This window comes from Cherax quadricarinatus, chromosome 9 (genome assembly GCF_038502225.1).
Source record: "Cherax quadricarinatus isolate ZL_2023a chromosome 9, ASM3850222v1, whole genome shotgun sequence".
Taxonomy (NCBI): domain Eukaryota; kingdom Metazoa; phylum Arthropoda; class Malacostraca; order Decapoda; family Parastacidae; genus Cherax; species Cherax quadricarinatus.
The window spans coordinates 53034552-53060444 of NC_091300.1; the positions used below are offsets into that span (position 1 = coordinate 53034552).

The following is a 25893-nucleotide window of genomic DNA, read 5'->3' on the forward strand; positions in this document are numbered from 1 at the left end:
TGTACCACTCACAGATTATCAGAGTGAGCTGAGCTCATGGCGTAGATCTACGGTTTGGACCCTGAACGTAAAGCCGTAGATCTACGGGACGGACCCTGAAAGGGTTAATATTCTATGGTGTTAACCAGTGTTAATATTCTCTGGTGCTAACCAGTGTTAATATTCTCTGGTGTTAACCAGTGTTAATATCATATGGTGTTAACCAGTGTTAATAATCTATGGTGTTAACCAGTGTTAATATTCTATGGTGTTAAGCAGTGTTAATATCATATGGTGTTAACCAGTGTTAATAATCTATGGTGTTAACCAGTGTTAATATTCTATGGTGTTAACCAGTGTTAATATTCTATGGCATTAACCAGTGTTAATATTCTATGGCAGTAACCAATGTTAATATTCTATGGCATTAACCAGTGTTAATATTCTATAGTGTTAACCAGCATTAATATTCCATACGACTGAATGTACAACAATGCATGCAACCATATGACCTGTCTTTGTAATACTCACTTGTGCTTTATAGTAATCTGTTTACATTAATGTTTTATCACTGATTTCATCATTGCTTAGTTAATCTTAAGTTAATTTTAAGCCAGCCCGTAATGCTATTCATTGCTTAGTTAATCTTAAGTTAATTTTAAGCCAGCCCGTAATGCTATGCATAGTATAAGTGGCTTTGGCATGCTGCTCTTATCTGTATTTTTTTGTACCTCTGTATGTGTGCTCAAATTGTTAATAAATAAATAAATAAAAAAAATAAATGGTGTTAACCAGGTTTAATATTCTATGGTGTTAACCTGTGTCAATATTCTATGGTGTTAACCAGTGTTAATATTATATGGTGTTAACTCTTCTTATTTTTACAAGGTTAAATTTTTTTTTATTTTATTATCACACTGGCCGATTCCCACCAAGGCAGGGTGGCCCGAAAAAGAAAAACTTTCACCATCATTCACTCCATCACTGGGTTAAATATTGATAATAATTCTGTTGATTAGTCAGTAAATTAACAATATGAAAATTTATAATCCAAAACTCACCTTTTATTTATTTTGTTAATTTTACTTGAGATGAAATGCAAGAGTATTTATATAGTTTTTTTTTGCCTCTATGTTTCTTACAGTCACATTACTAGTAAACAGTATTAGTAAACATAACTAATAAACATTACTAGTAAACATTATTAATAAACATTACTAGTAAACATTACTAGTAAACATTACTAGTAACCATTTCTAGTAAACATTATTAGTAAACATTATTAAACATTACTAGTAAACATTTATAGTAACCACTACTAGTAAACATTACTAGTAAACATTACTTGTAAAAATTACTAGTAAACATTACTAGTAAACACTACTAGTAAACATTACTCTTAAACATTACTAGTAAACATTACCAGTAAACATTACTAGTAACCATTACTAGTAAACAGTAAGCATTACAGTGGTCCCTCAATAATCGTCCGGCCTGATAGTCATCCATTTCGGAAATCGTCACGTAGTTTCGTCTAAACATTGGCTCGCAAATAGTCCGTTAACTCACTAATCGTCTTTCGTCCTGGACGCATACTCACGGCTCTGAGCCGCCTCCCTTCCCAGCCAGTGTGCCATTGTTTACCAGTGAGCGACGGTCCCCTCACGTGTTCATACGAAATATTTCATAATATTCCATTCATTTTAGTGCTTGCAAGTGCTAAATAAACTACCATGGCTCAAAAGAAAGCTCCTAGTGCCAAGCCTCTGGTAAAGAAGGTGAGAAATATGACTGAATTTAAGAAAAACATCATTGAACAATATGAAAGTGGCATACGTGTGGGCGAACTGGTCAGGATGTATAACAAATCCCGTACAACCATATCTTCCATCATAGCCAAGAAAAAGGAAATCATGGACGCTGTTTTTGCAAAGGGGATAAATATGCTGACAAAAATGAGATCACCAGTACTCAAAGATGTTGAGAAGTTACTATTGGTGTGGATAAACGAGAAACAATTAGCAGGAGATAGTCTTATGATGTCGATTATTTGTGAAAAGGCTAGGCAGTTGCATGACGATTTGGTAAAGAAATTGCCTGCAACTAGTGGTGATGTGAGTGAATTTAAGGCCAGAAAAGGCTGGTTTGAGAGATTTAAGAAGCGTACTGGCATACACAGTGTGATAAGGCATAGTGAGGCTGCCAGTTCGGACCACAAGGCGGCTGAAAAATATGTGCATGAATTCAAGGAGTACATAGAGGCTGAAGGACTGAAACCTGAACAAGTGTTCAATTGTGATGAAACAGGCCTCGTTTGGAAGAAAATGCCAAAGAGGACCCACATTACTCAGGAAGAAAAGGCACTGCCAGGACACAAGCCTATGAAAGACAGGCTGACGTTCATGTTCTGTGCTAATGCTAGTGGGGATTTCAAAGTGAAGCCGTTACTAGTGTACCATTCTGAAAATCCCGGAGTGTTCAAGAAAAACAATGTTATGAAGAGTAAATTGTGTGTGTTTTGGAGATCTAATAATAAGGCATGGGTTACGAGGGAAATTTTCGTCGAGTGGTTCAATGCAGTGTTTGGCCCTAGTGTGAAGAATTACCTCCTGGAAAAGAAATTGGATCTCAAGTGCCTCCTGCTAATGGACAATGCACCTGCTCATCGTCCAAACTTGGATGACCTTATTCTGAAGGAGTTTGGGTTCATCACAGTAAAGTTCTTGCCCCCGAATACCACTCCTCTCCTCCAGCCCATTAACCAGCAGGTCATTTCAAATTTTAAAAAACTCTACACCAAAGCAATGTTTGAAAGGTGCTTTAATGTGACCTCAGACACTCACTTGACCCTAAAAGATTTTTGGAAAGAACACTTCACTATTCTCCACTGCATAAACCTTATAGGTAAGGCTTGGGAGGGAGTGACTACCAGGACTTTGAACTCTGCTTGGAGAAACTTGTGGCCAGGTTGTGTCCACAAGAAGGATTCTGAAGGGTTTGAGGAAGCCCCTGATGAGCCTTTGTCATTTGTGAACTCTATTGTGGCACTGGGGAGTTCCAGGGGTTGGATGTGAGTTTGAAGGATGTGGAAGAGTTGGTGGAGGACCACAATGAAGAGCTAACCACTGAGGAGCTGCAAGAGCTTCAGCAGGAAGAGCAACAGATCGCAGCTCAGAATCTTGCTGCAGAAGAGGAGGAAGAGAGATGGAAGTACGTGCCTTCTTTAGAAATTAAGGAGATTTTTGAAATGTGGGGTAGGATGGAAAGATTTAAGGAGAAACATCACCCTGACAAGGCTGTTGCAAGCCATATTGGCAACTTGTACAGTGACAGAGTCTTGGCCCATTTTAGGGAAGTTTTAAAAACGCCAGAAACAGAGCTCTCTGGACAGTTTTTTTTGAGAGACAGGACTCATGTGACTTTCAAGCTGGTCCTAGTGGCATTAAGAAACAGAGAAGAGAAGTAACCCCAGAAAAGCACTTGGTACCTGAGGTGTTGATGGAAAGGGATTCCCCTTCCAAACAGTAATTCAATCTCTCTCCTCCTTCAGTCTTCCATACACTAAGAAGAACTGCCAATAAAGGTAAGTGTTATGCTGTTTCACTCATCATGTCCCACTGTATTGTTTATGTACTACATCTATATTTCATGTAAAAAATCTTTTTGTTTTAATACTTCTGGGTGTCAGGAACGGATTAATTGTATTTACATTATTTCTTATGGGGAAAATTGATTCGAAAATCGTCTATTTCGATAATAGTCCCACTTCCAGGAATGGATTAAGGACGATAATTGAGGGACCACTGTATTAGTAAACATTATTAGTAAACATTACTAGTAAACATTACTAGTAAACATTACTAGTAACCATTGCTAGTAAACATTACTATTAACCAGTACAGTGGACCTCCGGTTATCAGCCTGTTCAGTTATCGGCCAACTCGGTTATCGGCCGGTTTTTCGGTGCCCGGTTATTAGCCATTAATTCGGTTATTGGCCATTTGGGAGGCATCCATCTGCTGGCTGGGGCCGCTTGCCAGTCAGTTTAGCTTTGTCTCTGGGTGAGTGAGGAAGCTTCTGCTCATTCATCCAAACATTTTGCTATAATCCATTGTTTTAAGTGGTTACTGACCGAGTACAACTGCAAAATAAACAACCATGGGCCCAAAGAAACACGTTAAATAGTATATGAAAACATGCACTGTTTATATGCGATGTATATTTAATAATAATAACTGGTACATTAAATGTCTTATTTTAAGTTAATATAAACATTTTCATTAATCCATCTATTATATCTTCTTCAAAATTATGTAAGAAACATGCTACATAGCATATAAACATGCAATGTTTATTATATGCGATGTATACTTAATAATCACTCTTTTGGCACATTAAATGTCTTATTTTATGTTAATATAGACATTTTCATTAATCCATCTGGAGTTTACCTGGAGAGAGTTCCGGGGGTCAACGCCCCCGCGGCCCGGTCTGAGACCAGGCCTCCTGGTGGATCAGAGCCTGATCAACCAGGCTGTTGCTGCTGGCTGCACGCAAACCAACATACGAGCCACAGCCCGGCTGATCCGGAACTGACTTTAGGTGCTTGTCCAGTGCCAGCTTGAAGACTGCCAGGGGTCTGTTGGTAATCCCCCTTATGTGTGCTGGGAGGCAGTTGAACAGTCTCGGGCCCCTGACACTTATTGTATGGTCTCTTAACGTGCTAGTGACACCCCTGCTTTTCACTGGGGGGATGGTGCATCGTCTGCCAAGTCTTTTGCTTTCGTAATGAGTGATTTTCGTGTGCAAGTTCGGTACTAGTCCCTCTAGGATTTTCCAGGTGTATATAATCATGTATCTCTCCCTCCTGCGTTCCAGGGAATACAGGTTTAGGAACCTCAAGCGCTCCCAATAATTGAGGTGTTTTATCTCCGTTATGCGCGCCGTGAAAGTTCTCTGTACATTTTCTAGGTCGGCAATTTCACCTGCCTTGAAAGGTGCTGTTAGTGTGCAGCAATATTCCAGCCTAGATAGAACAAGTGACCTGAAGAGTGTCATCATGGGCTTGGCCTCCCTAGTTTTGAAGGTTCTCATTATCCATCCTGTCATTTTTCTAGCAGATGTGATTGATACAATGTTATGGTCCTTGAAGGTGAGATCCTCCGACATGATCACTCCCAGGTCTTTGACGTTGGTGTTTCGCTCTATTTTGTGGCCAGAATTTGTTTTGTACTCTGATGAAGATTTAATTTCCTCATGTTTACCATATCTGAGTAATTGAAATTTCTCATCGTTGAACTTCATATTGTTTTCTGCAGCCCACTGAAAGATTTGGTTGATGTCTGCCTGGAGCTTTGCAGTGTCTGCAATGGAAGACACTGTCATGCAGATTCGGGTGTCATCTGCAAAGGAAGACACGGTGCTGTGGCTGACATCTATGATATTTTCTTCAAAATTATATAAGAAACACGTTACATATCATGTAGCATATAAACATAGCATATAAACATGCAATGTTTATATGGTATCGAGTGGAAAGTGGGATGGAGAGTAAACGTTACGTTTTCTCTGATGCAGCGTTAGAGAAAACTGTGAATCTGGCGACTGGTGCAGTAACTACCTTTCATATGCATTTGTTTACAATTCTTGGCATGAATTATTCATTACTTCTCCCTTTGTTTATGATGGCATCTAAAGGTAGTTGTTAGAAATGATTAAACTCAGTGAACATGGTAATAATATGGCTGTGTAGTGTAACAATATGGCTGTGTATTGTAATATAGCTGTGTAGTGTAGCCCGGGGGGAAGGGCTACATACGTGTACTGCTACCTACACTGACTTTCTACAAATAAATACTATTTACCTCTTGCCCTACATTAAGACTACAAATATTTTAAGGTTAGTAATGAATGTACTGTAGCAGTAAATGGCAGATTAAAGAGATGTGTGCAATGTGGACTAGGGTGCAAGCTTCTGTAGAGAAACACCAACCTGACCAAGCTGAAACAAGCCATATCTGCAACATGTTTAGTGACAAAACCTTGTCCCACTTCAGGGAAGTCTTAGAGAGACGCCAGACACAGACCTCTAAGGACAGATTTGTTGTGAGGCAGGGATCCAGTGACTCTCACGCTGGTCCTAGTAGCATTAAAAGATAAAGAAGGGAAGTAACACCAGAGAAGGCTTTGCTACCTAATGTCTTTATGGAAGGGGATTCCCCTTCCAAACACCAACTCCTCTTCCTTATCTTCCAGAAGGCAGTATTAGCCTTCAGTACAGGTATGTAAAACTTACATAACTGTTAAAAAATTTATTGTTTTTGTGAATATTTTTGTTGCGAACAGATTAATTGTATTTCTATTAACTCTTATGGGAAATATTAATTCGGTTTTCGGCCATTTCGGTTATCGGCCGACCTTCTGGAATGGATTACGGCCGATAACCGAGGGTCCACTGTACTAGTTAACATTAGTAAACAATACTAGTAACCATTTCAAGTAACTTTACTAGTAAACACTACTAGTAACCATTTCTAGTAAACATTACTAGTAACCATTTCTAGTAAACATTACTAGTAAACATTACTAGTAAAAATTACCGGTAAACACTACTAACATTACTAGTAACCATTTCTAGTAACCATTACTAGTAACCATTATTAGTAAACATTACTAAACACTACTCGTAAACATTACTAGTAAAGAGTAAACATTACTAGTAAACATTACTAAACACTACTAGTAAACATTACTAAACACTACTAGTAAACATTACTAAACACTACTAGTAACCATTACTAGTAAAGATTAGTAAACATCACTAAACACTACTAGTAAATATTAGTAAACATTACTAGCAAACATTACTAAATACTACTAGTAACCATTACTAGTAAACATTTCTAAAAACTACTAAACATTATTAGTAAACATTAATAAACACAACTAAACATTACTAAACACTAGCAAATATTACTAGTAAACATTTCTAAACATTATTAGTATACATTACTAGTAAATATTAGTAAACATTACTAAACACTTCTAGAAACCATTACTGGTAAACATTATTAAACATTAGTAAACATTACAAGTAAACATTAATAAACATTACTAGTAAACAGCAAAAATTACTAGTAACATTATTAGTAAACATTACTATTAAACATTACTAAACATTATTAGTAAACATTAGTAAATATTACTAAACATTACTAGTGAACATTAAACATTACTAGTAAATATTGCTAAACATTAACCATTACTAGCAAACATTACTAAACAGTTAGCATCACTAGTAAACATTAAACACTAAACATTACTAGTAAACATTCTATTAGTAAACTTTTCTTTCCTTCAACGCACCAGCCATATCCCACCGAGGCGGGCTGGCCCAAAAGGAAAAACGAAAGTTTCGCCTTTTAAATTTAGTAATATATACAGGAGAAGGGGTTACTAGCCCCTTGCTCCCAGCATTTTAGTCGCCTCTTACGACATGCATGGCTTACGGAGGAAGAATTCTATTCCACTTCCCCATGGAGATAAGAGGAAATAGACAAGAACAAGAACTAGAAAGAAAATAGAAGAAAACCCAGAGGGGTGTGTATATACGTACATGTTTGTACATGTATGTGCAGTGTGACCTAAGTGTAAGTAGAAGTAGCAAGACGTACCTGAAATCTTGCATGTTTATGAGACAGAAAAAAGGACACCAGCAATCCTACCATCACGTAAAACAATTACAGGCTTTCGTTTTACACTCACTTGGCAGGACGGTAGTACCTTCCTGAGTGGTTGCTGTCTACCAACTAGGTCTATTAGTAAACATTACTAAAAAACATTATTCTACTAGTAAATATTACTAGTGAACATTACTAGTAAGCATTATTAACACACATAGAAGACATCGCTCTACTAGTAAACATTACCAGTAAACATTATTAGTAAACATTAACCCTTTGACTGTCGCAACCCCCAATCCTGAGGTGTCTCCTGGTGTCGCAAAATTTAAAAAAAAAAAAATTATTTTTTCTTATGAAATGATAGAGAATCTTTTCCCGATTGTAATGACACCAAAAAAACGAAATTTGATGGAAAACTGACGGAATTATGCTCTCGCGAAGTTAGCGACCTCGGCGCTGTTTACAAATCGGCGATTTCGCCCACTTTGAGCCCTATTTTCGGCTAATTCCATTGTTCCAGTCGCCCAAACTCATAGCTATTTCTTTAGAACTTCATTTTTTCTATCGATTGAATACAAGAAACTGCCCATTTACTGATTTCAACTACCTAATAATGTGGTCAGAAATTTGCAATTTGGCCAATTTCACGAAAAGTAAAAAATATGACAATTTCAAAATAAGGTCCAGAATGAACAATGCAGACATTCCTGGCTCTAAAATAACATTTTCTTTGTTCATCAGTCACGTCTCCAGGCCCTTCTGATATTACTCTTGCTTTCTATTTTGAATTTTTATTCAAACAAAAAATATTAGACTTACTATTATGCAGACTACTGCAATGCTGTAATAACTGTATAAATAACATCAACCCATTCATGACTGCATATTAGAATGGCTAGTTGGACATTTATTGGACAATGGCATCATTTGTTTACTTTTGAACATTGGCAAAAATCAAACATTTCCCCTACTTTGAGCTCCATTTCTAGGTTCTTTTTATAGTAAAATCAATCAAAATCACCTCTATTTCTGTAATATGTTTTCCATTCTATCAAATGAGACCAAGAAAACGAGAATACATCCATAAATACTATACGAAAATAGACCACAAAGTCGGCATTTTAATTAAAAAAAACGGTCAGTTTTTTTTTTCTCATTATGCACTGCGTGCTCCAGGATTTTTTTTATATGGTGCACACTGACCACACAGACCCATTCTCTCACATGTGGGCCTACCAGCTTTCTCCTGCTTGATTTGAAGCCGCTAGAATTTATGAGTATATATACGTCAAACACGGCACCTCGTAAAACGTATATATATGGCCGCGACAGTCAAAGGGTTATGATGTAAAGACAAAGGGTGCTTCAATGTGACAATGTCTTACCTGTTCCATCACTGCATCTTGCCTGTTTTACCTGTTCCATCACTGCATCTTGCCTGTTTTTTTTACCTGTTCCATCACTGCATCTTGCTTGTCTTACCTGTTCCATCACTGCATCTTGCCTGTTTTACCTGTTCCATCACTGCATCTTGCCTGTTTTACCTGTTCCATCACTGCATCTTGCCTGTTTTACCTGTTCCATCACTGCATCTTGCCTGTTTTACCTGTTCCATCACTGCATCTTGCTTGTCTTACCTGTTCCATCACTGCATCTTGCCTGTTTTACCTGTTCCATCACTGCATCTTGCCTGTTTTACCTGTTCCATCACTGCATCTTGCCTGTTTTACCTGTTCCATCACTGCAACTTGCCTGTTTTACCTGTTCCATCACTGCATCTTGCCTGTTTTACCTGTTCCATCACTGCATCTTGCCTGTTTTACCTGTTCCATCACTGCATCTTGCTTGTCTTACCTGTTCCATCACTGCATCTTGCTTGTCTTACCTGTTCCATCACTGCATCTTGCTTGTCTTACCTGTTCCATCACTGCATCTTGCTTGTCTTACCTGTTCCATCACTGCATCTTGCTTGTCTTACCTGTTCCATCACTGCATCTTGCTTGTCTTACCTGTTCCATCACTGCATCTTGCCTGTCTTACCTGTTCCATCACTGCATCTTGCTTGTCTTACCTGTTCCATCACTGCATCTTGCCTGTTTTACCTGTTCCATCACTGCATCTTGCCTGTTTTACCTGTTCCATCACTGCATCTTGCTTGTCTTACCTGTTCCATCACTGCATCTTGCCTGTCTTACCTGTTCCATCACTGCATCTTGCCTGTCTTACCTCTTCCATCACTGCATCTTGCCTGTTTTACCTGTTCCATCACTGCATCTTGCCTGTTTTACCTGTTCCATCACTGCATCTTGCCTGTCTTACCTGTTCCATCACTGCATCTTGCTTGTCTTACCTGTTCCATCACTACATCTTGCCTGTCTTACCTGTTCCATCACTGCATCTTGCTTGTCTTACCTGTTCCATCACTGCATCTTGCTTGTCTTACCTGTTCCATCACTGCATCTTGCTTGTCTTACCTGTTCCATCACTGCATCTTGCTTGTCTTACCTGTTCCATCACTGCATTTTGCTTGTCTTACCTGTTCCATCACTGCATCTTGCCTGTCTTACCTGTTCCATCACTGCATCTTGCTTGTCTTACCTGTTCCATCACTGCATCTTGCTTGTCTTACCTGTTCCATCACTGCATCTTGCTTGTCTTACCTGTTCCATCACTGCATCTTGCCTGTCTTACCTGTTCCATCACTGCATCTTGCTTGTCTTACCTGTTCCATCACTGCATCTTGCCTGTTTTACCTGTTCCATCACTGCATCTTGCCTGTTTTACCTGTTCCATCACTGCATCTTGCTTGTCTTACCTGTTCCATCACTGCATCTTGCCTGTCTTACCTGTTCCATCACTGCATCTTGCCTGTCTTACCTCTTCCATCACTGCATCTTGCCTGTCTTACCTCTTCCATCACTGCATCTTGCCTGTTTTACCTGTTCCATCACTGCATCTTGCTTGTCTTACCTGTTCCATCACTGCATCTTGCCTGTCTTACCTGTTCCATCACTGCATCTTGCCTGTCTTACCTGTTCCATCACTGCATCTTGCTTGTCTTACCTCTTCCATCACTGCATCTTGCCTGTTTTACCTGTTCCATCACTGCATCTTGCCTGTTTTACCTGTTCCATCACTGCATCTTGCTTGTCTTACCTGTTCCATCACTGCATCTTGCCTGTTTTACCTGTTCCATCACTGCATCTTGCCTGTCTTACCTGTTCCATCACTGCATCTTGCTTGTCTTACCTGTTCCATCACTGCATCTTGCCTGTCTTACCTGTTCCATCACTGCATCTTGCCTGTCTTACCTGTTCCATCACTGCATCTTGCTTGTCTTACCTCTTCCATCACTGCATCTTGCCTGTTTTACCTGTTCCATCACTGCATCTTGCCTGTTTTACCTGTTCCATCACTGCATCTTGCTTGTCTTACCTGTTCCATCACTGCATCTTGCCTGTTTTACCTGTTCCATCACTGCATCTTGCCTGTCTTACCTGTTCCATCACTGCATCTTGCCTGTTTTACCTGTTCCATCACTGCATCTTGCTTGTCTTACCTGTTCCATCACTGCATCTTGCCTGTTTTACCTGTTCCATCACTGCATCTTGCCTGTTTTACCTGTTCCATCACTGCATCTTGCCTGTTTTACCTGTTCCATCACTGCAACTTGCCTGTTTTACCTGTTCCATCACTGCATCTTGCCTGTTTTACCTGTTCCATCACTGCATCTTGCCTGTTTTACCTGTTCCATCACTGCATCTTGCTTGTCTTACCTGTTCCATCACTGCATCTTGCTTGTCTTACCTGTTCCATCACTGCATCTTGCTTGTCTTACCTGTTCCATCACTGCATCTTGCTTGTCTTACCTGTTCCATCACTGCATCTTGCTTGTCTTACCTGTTCCATCACTGCATCTTGCTTGTCTTACCTGTTCCATCACTGCATCTTGCCTGTCTTACCTGTTCCATCACTGCATCTTGCTTGTCTTACCTGTTCCATCACTGCATCTTGCCTGTTTTACCTGTTCCATCACTGCATCTTGCCTGTTTTACCTGTTCCATCACTGCATCTTGCTTGTCTTACCTGTTCCATCACTGCATCTTGCCTGTCTTACCTGTTCCATCACTGCATCTTGCCTGTCTTACCTCTTCCATCACTGCATCTTGCCTGTTTTACCTGTTCCATCACTGCATCTTGCCTGTTTTACCTGTTCCATCACTGCATCTTGCCTGTCTTACCTGTTCCATCACTGCATCTTGCTTGTCTTACCTGTTCCATCACTACATCTTGCCTGTCTTACCTGTTCCATCACTGCATCTTGCTTGTCTTACCTGTTCCATCACTGCATCTTGCTTGTCTTACCTGTTCCATCACTGCATCTTGCTTGTCTTACCTGTTCCATCACTGCATCTTGCTTGTCTTACCTGTTCCATCACTGCATTTTGCTTGTCTTACCTGTTCCATCACTGCATCTTGCCTGTCTTACCTGTTCCATCACTGCATCTTGCTTGTCTTACCTGTTCCATCACTGCATCTTGCTTGTCTTACCTGTTCCATCACTGCATCTTGCTTGTCTTACCTGTTCCATCACTGCATCTTGCCTGTCTTACCTGTTCCATCACTGCATCTTGCTTGTCTTACCTGTTCCATCACTGCATCTTGCCTGTTTTACCTGTTCCATCACTGCATCTTGCCTGTTTTACCTGTTCCATCACTGCATCTTGCTTGTCTTACCTGTTCCATCACTGCATCTTGCCTGTCTTACCTGTTCCATCACTGCATCTTGCCTGTCTTACCTCTTCCATCACTGCATCTTGCCTGTCTTACCTCTTCCATCACTGCATCTTGCCTGTTTTACCTGTTCCATCACTGCATCTTGCTTGTCTTACCTGTTCCATCACTGCATCTTGCCTGTCTTACCTGTTCCATCACTGCATCTTGCCTGTCTTACCTGTTCCATCACTGCATCTTGCTTGTCTTACCTCTTCCATCACTGCATCTTGCCTGTTTTACCTGTTCCATCACTGCATCTTGCCTGTTTTACCTGTTCCATCACTGCATCTTGCTTGTCTTACCTGTTCCATCACTGCATCTTGCCTGTTTTACCTGTTCCATCACTGCATCTTGCCTGTCTTACCTGTTCCATCACTGCATCTTGCTTGTCTTACCTGTTCCATCACTGCATCTTGCCTGTCTTACCTGTTCCATCACTGCATCTTGCCTGTCTTACCTGTTCCATCACTGCATCTTGCTTGTCTTACCTCTTCCATCACTGCATCTTGCCTGTTTTACCTGTTCCATCACTGCATCTTGCCTGTTTTACCTGTTCCATCACTGCATCTTGCTTGTCTTACCTGTTCCATCACTGCATCTTGCCTGTTTTACCTGTTCCATCACTGCATCTTGCCTGTCTTACCTGTTCCATCACTGCATCTTGCTTGTCTTACCTGTTCCATCACTGCATCTTGCCTGTCTTACCTGTTCCATCACTGCATCTTGCCTGTCTTACCTGTTCCATCACTGCATCTTGCCTGTCTTACCTCTTCCATCACTGCATCTTGCTTGTCTTACCCAGTCTATCACTGCATCTTGCCTGTTTTACCTGTTGCATCACTGCATCTTGCCTGTCTTACTTCTTCCATCACTGCATCTTGCCTGTCTTATCTGTTCCATCACTGCATCTTGCCTGTTTTACCTGTTCCATCACTGCATCTTGCCTGTTTTACCTGTTCCATCACTGCATCTTGCCTGTTTTACCTGTTCCATCACTGCATCTTGCTTGTCTTACCCAGTCTATCACTGCATCTTGCCTGTTTTACCTGTTCCATCACTGCATCTTGCTTGTCTTACTTCTTCCTTCACTGCATCTTGCCTGTTCCATCACTGCATCTTGCCTGTTTTACCTGTTCCATCACTGCATCTTGCCTGTCTTACCTGTTCCATCACTGCATCTTGCCTGTCTTACCTGTTCCATCACTGCATCTTGCCTGTCTTATCTGTTCCATCACTGCATCTTGCCTGTCTTACCTGGTTTATCACAGCATCTTGCCTGTCTTACCTGGTTTAACACTGCATCTTCCCTGTCTTACCTGTTCCATCACTGCATCTTGCCTGTCTTATCTGTTCCATCACTGCATCTTGCCTGTCTTACCTGGTTTATCACAGCATCTTGCCTGTCTTACCTGGTTTATCACAGCATCTTGCCTGTCTTACCTGGTTTATCATGGCATCTTGCTTGTCTTACATGTTCCATTTATTTATTTATTTATTTATTTAGTAATTTGAACATACATACATACAGAGGTACAAAAAAATACAGGTTAGAGCAGCATGCCAAAGCCACTTGTATGCATAGCATTATGGGCTGGCTTAAAATTAACTTAAGATTAACTAAGCAATGATGTAATCAGTGATAAAACATTATTGTAAACAGATAACAATAAAGCACAAATGAGTATTACAAAGACAGGTCATATGGTTGCATGCATTGCTGTAAATTCAGTCAAATGGAGTATTCTGTAAGGTAGTGTATCTTGCCTGTCTTACTGTTCCATCACTGCATCTTGCCTAATGTCTTACCTGTTCCATCACTGCATCTTGCCTAATGTCTTACCTGTTCCATCACTGCATCTTGCCTAATGTCTTACCTGTTCCATCACTATATCTTGCCTAATGTCTTACCTGTTCCATCACTGCATCTTGCCTAATGTCTTACCTGTTCCATCACTGCATCTTGCCTAATATCATCGTTTCCCTTCAGGAGTTCAAACTGCTTCAGTCCATCAGATGTTTTCAGTGTTAGTCGTTTTGGGGCATTAATACCCCCAACAAAAGAACAGGAAGTATCCCAGCCAACAATAAGCGGAGGGTCATAGCAAGCGGAGGGCTGCAGTCTCAATGGGCGGGTCAAGGCAGCTGTGTACTTCAGGTTGCGCACAGTAAGTAATGGCTGGCTGCTGGGTATGGTTACCTGTGTATTCAGTAGGGAAGAAAATAAAAAACTTAATTCAGTATCAATGAATAAAAAATATTTAATGTAAAAATAATGGATAGAATGTTTTACTGTCTGCATTGTTTTGTTGACACAGTTGGCCATTCCTACCAGCAGCATTGTTTTGTTGACACAGTTGGCCATTCCTACCAGCAGCATTGTTTTGTTGACACAGTTGGCCATTCCTACCAGCAGCATTGTTTTGTTGACACAGTTGGCCATTCCTACCAGCAGCATTGTTTTGTTGACACAGTTGGCCATTCCTACCAGCAGCATTGTTTTGACACAGTTGGCCATTCCTACCAGCAGCATTGTTTTGTTGACACAGTTGGCCATTCCTACCAGCATAATTGTTTTGTTGACACAGTTGGCCATTCCTACCAGCAGCATTGTTTTGTTGACACAGTTGGCCATTCCTACCAGCAGCATTGTTTTGTTGACACAGTTGGCCATTCCTACCAGCAGCATTGTTTTGTTGACACAGTTGGCCATTCCTACCAGCAGCATTGTTTTGTTGACACAGTTGGCCATTCCTACCAGCATAATTGTTTTGTTGACACAGTTGGCCATTCCTACCAGCAGCATTGTTTTGTTGACACAGTTGGCCATTCCTACCAGCAGCATTGTTTTGTTGACACAGTTGGCCATTCCTACCAGCATAATTGTTTTGTTGACACAGTTGGCCATTCCTACCAGCAGCATTGTTTTGTTGACACAGTTGGCCATTCCTACCAGCATAATTGTTTTGTTGACACAGTTGGCCATTCCTACCAGCAGCATTGTTTTGTTGACACAGTTGGCCATTCCTACCAGCAGCATTGTTTTGTTGACACAGTTGGCCATTCCTACCAGCAGCATTGTTTTGTTGACACAGTTGGCCATTCCTACCAGCATAATTGTTTTGTTGACACAGTTGGCCATTCCTACCAGCAGCATTGTTTTGTTGACACAGTTGGCCATTCCTACCAGCAGCATTGTTTTGTTGACACAGTTGGCCATTCCTGCCAGCATAATTGTTTTGTTGACACAGTTGGCCATTCCTACCAGCAGCATTGTTTTGTTGACACAGTTGGCCATTCCTACCAGCAGCATTGTTTTGTTGACACAGTTGGCCATTCCTACCAGCAGCATTGTTTTGTTGACACAGTTGGCCATTCCTACCAGCAGCATTGTTTTGTTGACACAGTTGGCCATTCCTGCCAGCATAATTGTTTTGTTGACACAGTTGGCCATTCCTACCAGCATAATTGTTTTGTTGACACAGTTGGCCATTCCTACCAGCAGCATTGTTTTGTTGACACAGTTGGCCATTCCTACCAGCATAATTGTTTTGTTGACACAGTTGGCCATTCCTACCAGCAGCATTGTTTTGTTGACACAGTTGGCCATTCCTACCAGCATAATTGTTTTGTTGACACAGTTGGCCATTCCTACCAGCAGCATTGTTTTGTTGACACAGTTGGCCATTCCTACCAGCAGCATTGTTTTGTTGACACAGTTGGCCATTCCTACCAGCAGCATTGTTTTGTTGACACAGTTGGCCATTCCTACAAGCATAATTGTTTTGTTGACACAGTTGGCCATTCCTACCAGCAGCATTGTTTTGTTGACACAGTTGGCCATTCCTACCAGCAGCATTGTTTTGTTGACACAGTTGGCCATTCCTGCCAGCATAATTGTTTTGTTGACACAGTTGGCCATTCCTACCAGCAGCATTACTTTGTTGACACAGTTGGCCATTCCTACCAGCAGCATTGTTTTGTTGACACAGTTGGCCATTCCTACCAGCAGCATTGTTTTGTTGACACAGTTGGCCATTCCTACCAGCAGCATTGTTTTGTTGACACAGTTGGCCATTCCTACCAGCAGCATTGTTTTGTTGACACAGTTGGCCATTCCTACCAGCAGCATTGTTTCGTTGACACAGTTGGCCATTCCTACCAGCAGCATTGTTTTGTTGACACAGTTGGCCATTCCTACCAGCAGCATTGTTTCGTTGACACAGTTGGCCATTCCTACCAGCAGCATTGTTTTGTTGACACAGTTGGCCATTCCTACCAGCAGCATTGTTTTGTTGACACAGTTGGCCATTCCTACGAGCATAATTATTTTGTTGACACAGTTGGCCATTCCTACCAGCAGCATTGTTTTGTTGACACAGTTGGCCATTCCTACCAGCAGCATTGTTTTGTTGACACAGTTGGCCATTCCTACCAGCAGCATTGTTTTGTTGACACAGTTGGCCATTCCTACAAGCATAATTGTTTTGTTGACACAGTTGGCCATTCCTACCAGCAGCATTGTTTTGTTGACACAGTTGGCCATTCCTGCCAGCATAATTGTTTTGTTGACACAGTTGGCCATTCCTACCAGCAGCATTGCTTTGTTGACACAGTTGGCCATTCCTACCAGCAGCATTGTTTTGTTGACACAGTTGGCCATTCCTACCAGCAGCATTGTTTTGTTGACACAGCTGGCCATTCCTACCAGCAGCATTGTTTTGTTGACACAGCTGGCCATTCCTACCAGCAGCATTGTTAGGAGGATCCGCAGCCAGACTGTGGGATCGACTGGTGGTGTTCTTGCTCTTGCCAGGTCCAAGCCCTTAATAATAATAGCAAGCATTGTTTTGTTGACACAGCTGGCCATTTCCACCAAAAGCATGGCAAACACTTAACCGAAATGCAGCTTGAGTTGCAATGGGAAGGGAGGGGAGGGAAGGCAGGGCATGGCAGTGTGTAGTGGGACAGAGTGGGACAGGACAGGGCAGGGTGTGATGGGACAGGGCAGGTTGCAGCAGGGCAGGGTGTGGCAGGGCAAGGTGTGGCAGGGCAGGGTGGGGCAGGGCAGGGTGGGGCAGGGCAGGGTGGTCTAGGGCAGGGTAGGGCAGAGCATGGTGGGGTGGGGCAGGGCAGGGTAGGGTGGGGGGTGGCAACATAATAATAATATCTTTATTTACTACAAGTACAGGTACAAGGTATACAGGCTTAGCTGACATCAATGACATAATACTATACAGAAAGCCACTCGTTATGCTGACCATTTCGGGCAAATTAACACCCAGGTACCCATTTTGCTGATGGGTGAACATAGACAACAGGTGTAAAGAAATATGCCCAATGTTTCTACCCTGGCTGGGAATCGAACCCAGGCCCACACCATGTGAAGCGAGAACTTTAGCCACCAGGCCACCAAAGCCAATAGCATCATATTCAGTAAGCCCCAATTATATGGCAGGTTAGGATCCAGGTTACCTCCGGAAAGTGGACATCGCCAGAAAGCAGAACGCCACTAGTTTACACTAACATGTATTAAGTTAGGAATAGAACTAGGCATTAAAAATCAATAAAAAGTAAAATACACACACAGTACACTCATTACTTACCTCATAATATTTGTAGTCTTAATGTAGGGTGAGAGGTGAGTATTATTTGTAAGAGGTCAGGTGTGGTAGGTATGGCTACCCCACCCACACGTAATATACATTTAAAGCACCATAGAGCAATAAAATGCACATTCAGTACACTCATTACGTACCTTAAAATATCTGTAGTCTTATGTAAGGTGAGAGGTGAATAAACGAGATAAATGCGAATAGAGAGAACGAGTAAATGAAAGAGGGCAGAGCCACAGAGTATGTAAACAAGCAGACGAATGCATCTGGTTATGGTTCATACACATTCATTTCCATGTTTGTGAAGCTTATACCATAATACAAATACCTTATATTGTGTACAAGTTGTCTCCCTGTTGGTACAGTAGAATAAATAAAGAGCAACACTCCTATTTTCATGTAACACACCATTTTTAGAAGGAATGAAGCCCTGAGTGAAGGCATACACAATACTATTACCACTCCAGTGGTGTGACTGTTGTGTACACATTTTCTTTGGTATTGAACTAGAGAAAACAATATTCTTTCTGACATTCCAACGTGATTGAAAAAACATGTACCTGCATGCAAGCACAGTGTGTAAGTTTATTTAGGTACAGGTACACATGAGTATAATTATCAGGATACAGCCTCTCCTCACTTAACGATGAAGTTCTGATTCTAAGACCACGTTGGTAAACGAATTTATCCCTAAACAAGGAGCATACTATAGTGGTTTGTGTTAACCATTTCTGATATTGTTTTAATGTCACCTTTGCAAGATTTATAACATTTTTAGTCATAGACGCTAAGACATTGTGTAGTTTTAAAAATAGGCTGGATAAATACATGAGTGGATGTGGGTGGGTGTGAGTTGGACCTGACTAGCTTGGGCTACCAGGTCTGGTGCCGTGCTCCTTCCTAAAGTGGAAGTGACCTGACTAGGTGGCCATTGTTCTAGGTCAGGGGGTGGCATGGACCTGCTTCACATGGGTCAGTAGGCCTGTTGCAGTGTTCCTTCTTTCTTATGTTCTTATGTTCTTATACAGTAAGTATTCATAATGGTCAGAGAGCCCGTCGTAAGTCGGAGCAGCTAGTAAACAAGTACGTCGATAAGTGAGGAGAGGCTGTATATATAAAATATGAAGTAACTTGAAATTCTGGAAAGTTTCCAGACATAATGGAGAGACGTGCTTACAGAGCTCACGGAAAGTGTAAACAAACAGGGTGACCCATGGTGACTGTATTAGAAAATCAGGTGGGGAGAACTATATAGAAAGTTTTGGTCATTATTTGAAATGTCCGTATTAATGAAATGCTATAAAGCAGGGCTGTACTGTATCGCCTCTTATGACACACAGAAACCACAGGATTATGCTTCCCCTAAATCATCAATGATATGTTTACCTACAATATGCACATCTAGGTTATCCTCACCTAGGTTCTGTTGACCTCGTTATCCTCACCTAGGTTATGCTCACCTAGGTAATCCTCACCTAAGAAATGCTCACTTAAGTTATCCTCACCTAGGTTATCCTCACTTGGGTTATGTTGACCTTGGTTATCCTCACCCAGGTTATGCTCACCTAAGTTATGCCCACCTAGGTACAACGTACATTGTACTGTACCGTGTACAGCTGATACTCTAGCCTATACACCTTGTATGTTGTACAGTACTGTGTACAACTGATACTCTCATGTACACTATACACCTTGCAGGATGTATAGTGTACATGAGAGTGAAGAAATACCCAGTGTAAGACATATTAGTGATTTTGGTCAAATTACTGAAGAAGTGTTAGACCCAGCAGGTCTCATTATACTCACTAGTGCAGACTAGTTAACATTATACTCATTAGTGCAGACTAGTTAACATTATACTCACTAGTGCAGACTAGTTAACATTATACTCACTAGTGCAGACTAACATTATACTCACTAGTGCAGACTAGTTAACATTATACTCACTAGTACAGACCAGTTAACATTATACTAGTGCAGACCAGTTAACATTATACTCACTAGTGCACACCAGTTAACATTATACTCACTAGTGTAGATTAGTTAACATTATACTCACTCGTGTAGACTAGTTAACATTATACTCACTAGTACAGACCAGTTAACATTATACTCACTAGTGCAGACTAGTTAACATTATACTCACTAGTGGAGACCATTTAACATTATACTCACTAGTGGAGACCAGTTAACATTATACTCACTAGTGGAGACCAGTTAACATTATACTAGTGGAGACCAGTTAACATTATACTCACTAGTGGAGACCAGTTAACATTATACTAGTGGAGACCAGTTAACATTATACTCACTAGTACAGACCAGTTAACATTACACTCACTAGTACAGACCAGTTAACATTATACTCACTAGCGCAGACTAGTTAACATTATACTCATTAGTACAGACCAGTTAACATTACACTCACTAGTACAGACCAGCTAACATTATACTCACTAGTACAGACCAGTTAACATTACACTCACTAGTACAGACCAGCTAACATTATACTCACTAGTACAGACCAGCTAACATTATACTCACTAGTACAGACCAGCTAACATTATACTCACTAGTACAAGACCACTGTAGCAGTCACAAAGCACAAACAACTTTATACCAAAGTGCTTCCTCTTGCTTGGTACATACTGCTTGAACAACAGTCTTCCCTTGAACAGAATCAAAGACTCATCAATAACAAGCTTCCTGAAGGAATAAAAATACAAACTGAATTTCTGTTTCAGATACAGCAGGGCCCCGCTTTTTGGCGTTTCGCCTTACGGCGTTCCACTAACATGGCAAGTGGTCTTTCAAATATGGCACGGGCCACCCGGTTTGTTTACATTCTCCATGAGTACATCTCTCTATTATGTAATAATAATCACTCTTGGGCACACTAAATGTTGCCTGCCAATCTCAGGTGTGGTCTGATGGTGGGTACTGGATATTGACAGGTGGCTGTGGAGGTTGTGGTTGTGGAGGTTGGGGTGCAGGTTGGGGTGGGGGGTGGTTGGGTGGGTGAGGGTGGTCTTTGTTGTAGCTGAGCTGACTCAGCAGTGTGGGTACCAGCATGGCCCACTGCTGGTGCCACACGGCTGGCCCCACTATAACCAGTACCATCTGCTGCCACATCCACATTTCTCAACCCAACTGCAACACTACCATCTTTATTTTCACTATTTGTGCCTGTTGTACGGCCATGGGATGTACTCCGAGATGTACTCCTTACCCTTGGAATAGCATATGGCACCCTACCTGAGCGCATATACTGTTGTATATACTGACGCTTCACTGGAGAATATTCCACTTCACTCTTGCTACTAGAACTGTTTTCAAGAGCTTGGAGTTCATATTCACTATCACTATCATCACCACTGCTCACATCTGAGTCCTGGATATGGGAAAATATGAGTTTCCTCTTTTGTTCCGGTACAACTGAATGTGAACAAGAGTGCCCAGCACCAGAGGTGGAAGGCTGAGGGTCATCTGGATTTTCCTCACTATTACTAGTATTATGGTTATTAGTTTTGGTCACAACCTCATGAAAACCTTGAAAGTTATCTTCACTGACACTTCCATCTGTATTAGAACTGTCACTGGAGTGAGGTGTTTCTTACCGCGAGGCATGGTGAACAAGGTGTACTAAAATGGCGTTCCCACAATGCGCCAATGGGTGCCCGATTTTTCCTAGTGCACACACTGACCATTCAAACCCATTCTCTCACATCTAGGCCTACCAGCTGTTTCCTGCTTAATTTGAGACCACTAGAATTTACGCGTACTAGTACGGCACCAACCCTGGTTCGCAAGCCGTACTATTACGGCACCAACCCTGAAAGGGTCTTGATGCAATGAATTATGACTGTTTACCTTTATTATGTATATAGCCTACTGACGGTACTTCCTATTTTCTGCAATGTCTCACCCCTACAGGTTTAGTGCTTTCCTATGAGTATCTTATATTAATAATTTCTCTCTAAGGTATTTAGGTATTCCTAAAATCTGGCATAAAGCCACTAACTAATAACATAGTAAACTGTAGTGATGTTTAAAACAGCCACAATTAATTCAGTAGTTAACACCTTGTGTGCTTCCTTATTTTATTTACATCCTAGGAGCAGAATACTAGCACAACTTTCTCTCTTGATCATCTGGAATACGCGTCTAGTCTCTAAAAAACACTGATTAGAGCTATAAAGCTCTATGGGGTTCTGTGCCTAATTTACAGATGCACATTATAATATCTACATATTCCCACAAACAGATAAAACATTACAAAATGAAGTCATTTGTGGATCTTGGTCGTGATAGTGTTTATTCTTTCTCGCTGGGCAACGCTTCATAGATCTAGATACATAACATGATACAACAAAAATCAAATCAAGTAATTTATAAAGGAAAAAATTATTAAGATTTACAAAATGCATTTACCTAGAAGGTCACTGTGCACTTCTAACACCAGTGTTCAATACTGTTGTACAACATTCCACACTAGTACCAGAGTGTTCATTACTGTTGTACAACATTCCACACTAGTACCAGAGTGTTCAATACTGTTGTACAACATTCCACACTAGTACCAGAGTGTTCAATACTGTTGTACAACATTCCACACTAGTACCAGAGTGTTCAATACTGTTGTACAACATTCCACACTAGTACCAGAGTGTTCAATACTGTTGTACAACATTCCACACTAGTACCAGAGTGTTCAATACTGTTGTACAACATTTCACACTAGTACCAGAGTGTTCAATACTGTTGTACAACATTTCACACTAGTACCAGAGTGTTCAATACTGTTGTACAACATTTCACACCAACACCAGTGTTTACAATACTGTTGTACATCATTCCACATGAACACTAAAAGCCTCAACTATAATATAAATAAAATGATTCATGTCAATAAACACAATGGAACATAAAGGACCCCAAAGTGGAGAGTAAAAATGTCAGTCTTTCTAAACATACTGAGCACATTACCTTATCTCCGGCCGAGTGCTTTGAGTTATCGAACCAATTAGCCAGGGTGAGGTAGGCCAGAGAAACTTTCTCAAACTCTGCCACATGGTTGGCAATGACTGTCTTCTTCAGAGAGTTTACCAGTATCTTGGCAGCCTTTACACGATCCTAAAACAGTCAAATGATAAAAATTAACTGAATTATACTAACTGAAAAGTAAATGAAATAATTATTTACAGTATTACATCAGCAAAATTATTTAAAATCCACTAATTCTTTTAAGAGTTAAACCCTAAATTTAACAAACTACTAGGAGGAAGCAGGTGTCTAGTAATAGCTACTGTGGTGGACAAAAGCAAGGCTGTTCTCTTGCGATTGTAACAACCAACAATTCTGCAACCAATGGGCACTATCCACTGTTAACAAATCAACTGACATAATTTACAATGTCCCATATTTCCAAAGTGCGGTAAATTGAGGAGCATTAAATCAACGTACCATTTTCTGAGAGGTGTGTTCTATATACTTAATTATTTAGTTTACATTTGCTGAGATTTTGTCGACATAACTGAACTCTCTCCAATCTTTAACCATTCTTCAATAATAAAGTCTTTTACATACAGGCAGGCACCACTTATACAGCATGTTAGGTTCTGGGCTACTACTGTAAATAAAAAATTGCTGTAAAGTGAATCATAGCCTTTTTTACTTTCAAATGTATATAAAAACCTGGGTGTGAAGCATGGGTGGTGAATGTTGCAACAAGGAGAAAGCTGGAGGCAGTGGAGATGTCGTGTCTGAGGGCAATGTGTGTGGCGTGAATATAATGCAGAGAATTTGTAGTTTGGAACTCAGGAGGAGGTGTGGGATTGCCAAAACAATAGTTTTGGCAATCCCACTGAGGACTGAGGAGAGGTTGTTGAGATGGTTTGGACATGTAGAGAGGATAGAACGAAATAGAATGACTTCAAGAGCATATAAATCTGTAGTGGGGGGAAGGTGAGGTGGAGGTCGGCCTAGGAAAAGCTGGAGGGAGAGGGTAAATGAGGTTTTATGTACGAGGGGCTTGGACTTCCAGCAAGCATGCTTGACCTAGTTAGATTGGAGTGAAAGGAAGCAAATGGTTTTTAGGATTTGACATGTTGTTTGAGTGAAAGGAAGCAAATGGTTTTTAGGATTTGACATGTTCTTGGAGTATAAGCAAGGTAATATTTATGAAGGGATTCAGGGAAACCGGCAGGCCGGACCTGAGTCCTGGAGATGGGAAGTACAGTGCTTGCACTTTAAAGTTCTTGCTGCCATTATTTTCCAATGAAGATTTGTTTCATCAGCATTAAGCACTTGGAAATAATTTCCAGCAATTTGGATGGGAGATTTTCAAAAGCTGTTGTAGGCTGAAGCACTTTCACCAGAAAATTTAATATTATGCAACCTATTACTCAACGTGAACCACTGGAACAAGCCAGTGATAAACACACATTCTTGTTCAGGCCATCCTTCCTCATCACACACTGTTTTATAATACTAAAAGACTTTTTCTCTTATTAACATGGCTTTTCATTCAGTTCACTCAATCAACAACTTTTCTGTCTTATTTAGCTGTTGTGACCTAGGTGTCATTCAGGAGGCCACAACCTGGGCTACTCATTACACAATCTTATATACTTGTCTGATTCTTTTTAACTGAGTGAACTGATGTTTCATTAAGTCCATAAGTTCTTGTCATCTCCACCACACATAATCACTTTTAAGCTTATCTAACACCTCAACTGTTTTCATAACACCAAAGCTTGAACATTTATACTGTTTGTTGCCACTTGTAGCATCACTTACATTCCTCTTAGTGCCATGGTTACTGTGCTGATACAAGATATGATGATGAAAACATAAAAAATAAAATTATAAGCACAGAGCTGAGTATAGTATGGGATGTGTATGCATGCAGCACTGAGACTTGAGAGGTGGGATGAGGGAGGTTACTAGGCCTTCCCCACAAAGACAATGGCCTGACCCACAGGCTGCCTGCCTGAGAGACCACAATACAGAGAGAAAAGTACCCACAATCCAGTTCTGTGATGTTCAAAAATTTTGCCATAAGGTTGCAGTCATAAATTTCACAGAGTCACAATAAAAAAATGCCACAACTTTATAACTGTCATACCTGAAGTTTACCTGGAGAGAGTTCCGGGGTTCAACGCCCCCGCAGCCCGGTCTGTGACCAGGCTTCCTGGTGGATCAGAGCCTGATCAACCAGGCTGTTGCTGCTGGCTGCATGCAAACCAACGTACGAGCCACAGCCCAGCTGATCAGGAACTGACTTTAGGTGCTTGTCCAGTGCCAGCTTGAAGACTGCCAGGGGTCTGTTGGTAATCCCCCTTATGTGTGCTGGGAGGCAGTTGAACAGTCTCGGGCCCCTGACACTTATTGTATGGTCTCTTAACGTGCTAGTGACACCCCTGCTTTTCATTGGGGGGATGGTGCATCGTCTGCCAAGTCTTTTGCTTTCGTAGTGAGTGATTTTCGTGTGCAAGTTCGGTAATAGTCCCTCTAGGATTTTCCAGGTGTATATAATCATGTATCTCTCCCTCCTGCGTTCCAGGGAATACAGGTTTAGGAACCTCAAGCGCTCCCAGTAATTGAGGTGTTTTATCTCCGTTATGCGCGCCGTGAAAGTTCTCTGTACATTTTCTAGGTCGGCAATTTCACCTGCCTTGAAAGGTGCTGTTAGTGTGCAGCAATATTCCAGCCTAGATAGAACAAGTAACCTGAAGAGTGTCATCATGGGCTTGGCCTCCCTAGTTTTGAAGGTTCTCATTATCCATCCTGTCATTTTTCTAGCAGATGCGATTGATACAATGTTATGGTCCTTGAAGGTGAGA

General features: G+C 41.0%; 1 protein-coding gene across 4 annotated transcripts in view; it reads right to left on the minus strand.

Moving 5' to 3' along the window:
• tefu (Serine/threonine-protein kinase tefu) overlaps positions 1–25893 on the minus strand; it is an 844515-nt gene that overhangs the window by 43229 nt on the left and 775393 nt on the right. For 3 of the 4 annotated variants that reach the window (XM_070083426.1, XM_070083425.1, XM_070083427.1), the window contains 2 exons: positions 23036–23182; positions 14380–14634 (listed from right to left, as the gene is read on the minus strand). In XM_070083426.1, coding sequence (XP_069939527.1) covers positions 14380–14634; positions 23036–23182 — 402 coding nt within the window. The remainder of the gene's footprint in view (positions 1–14379; positions 14635–23035; positions 23183–25893) is intronic. The other variant, XM_070083428.1, reaches the window with a different exon arrangement.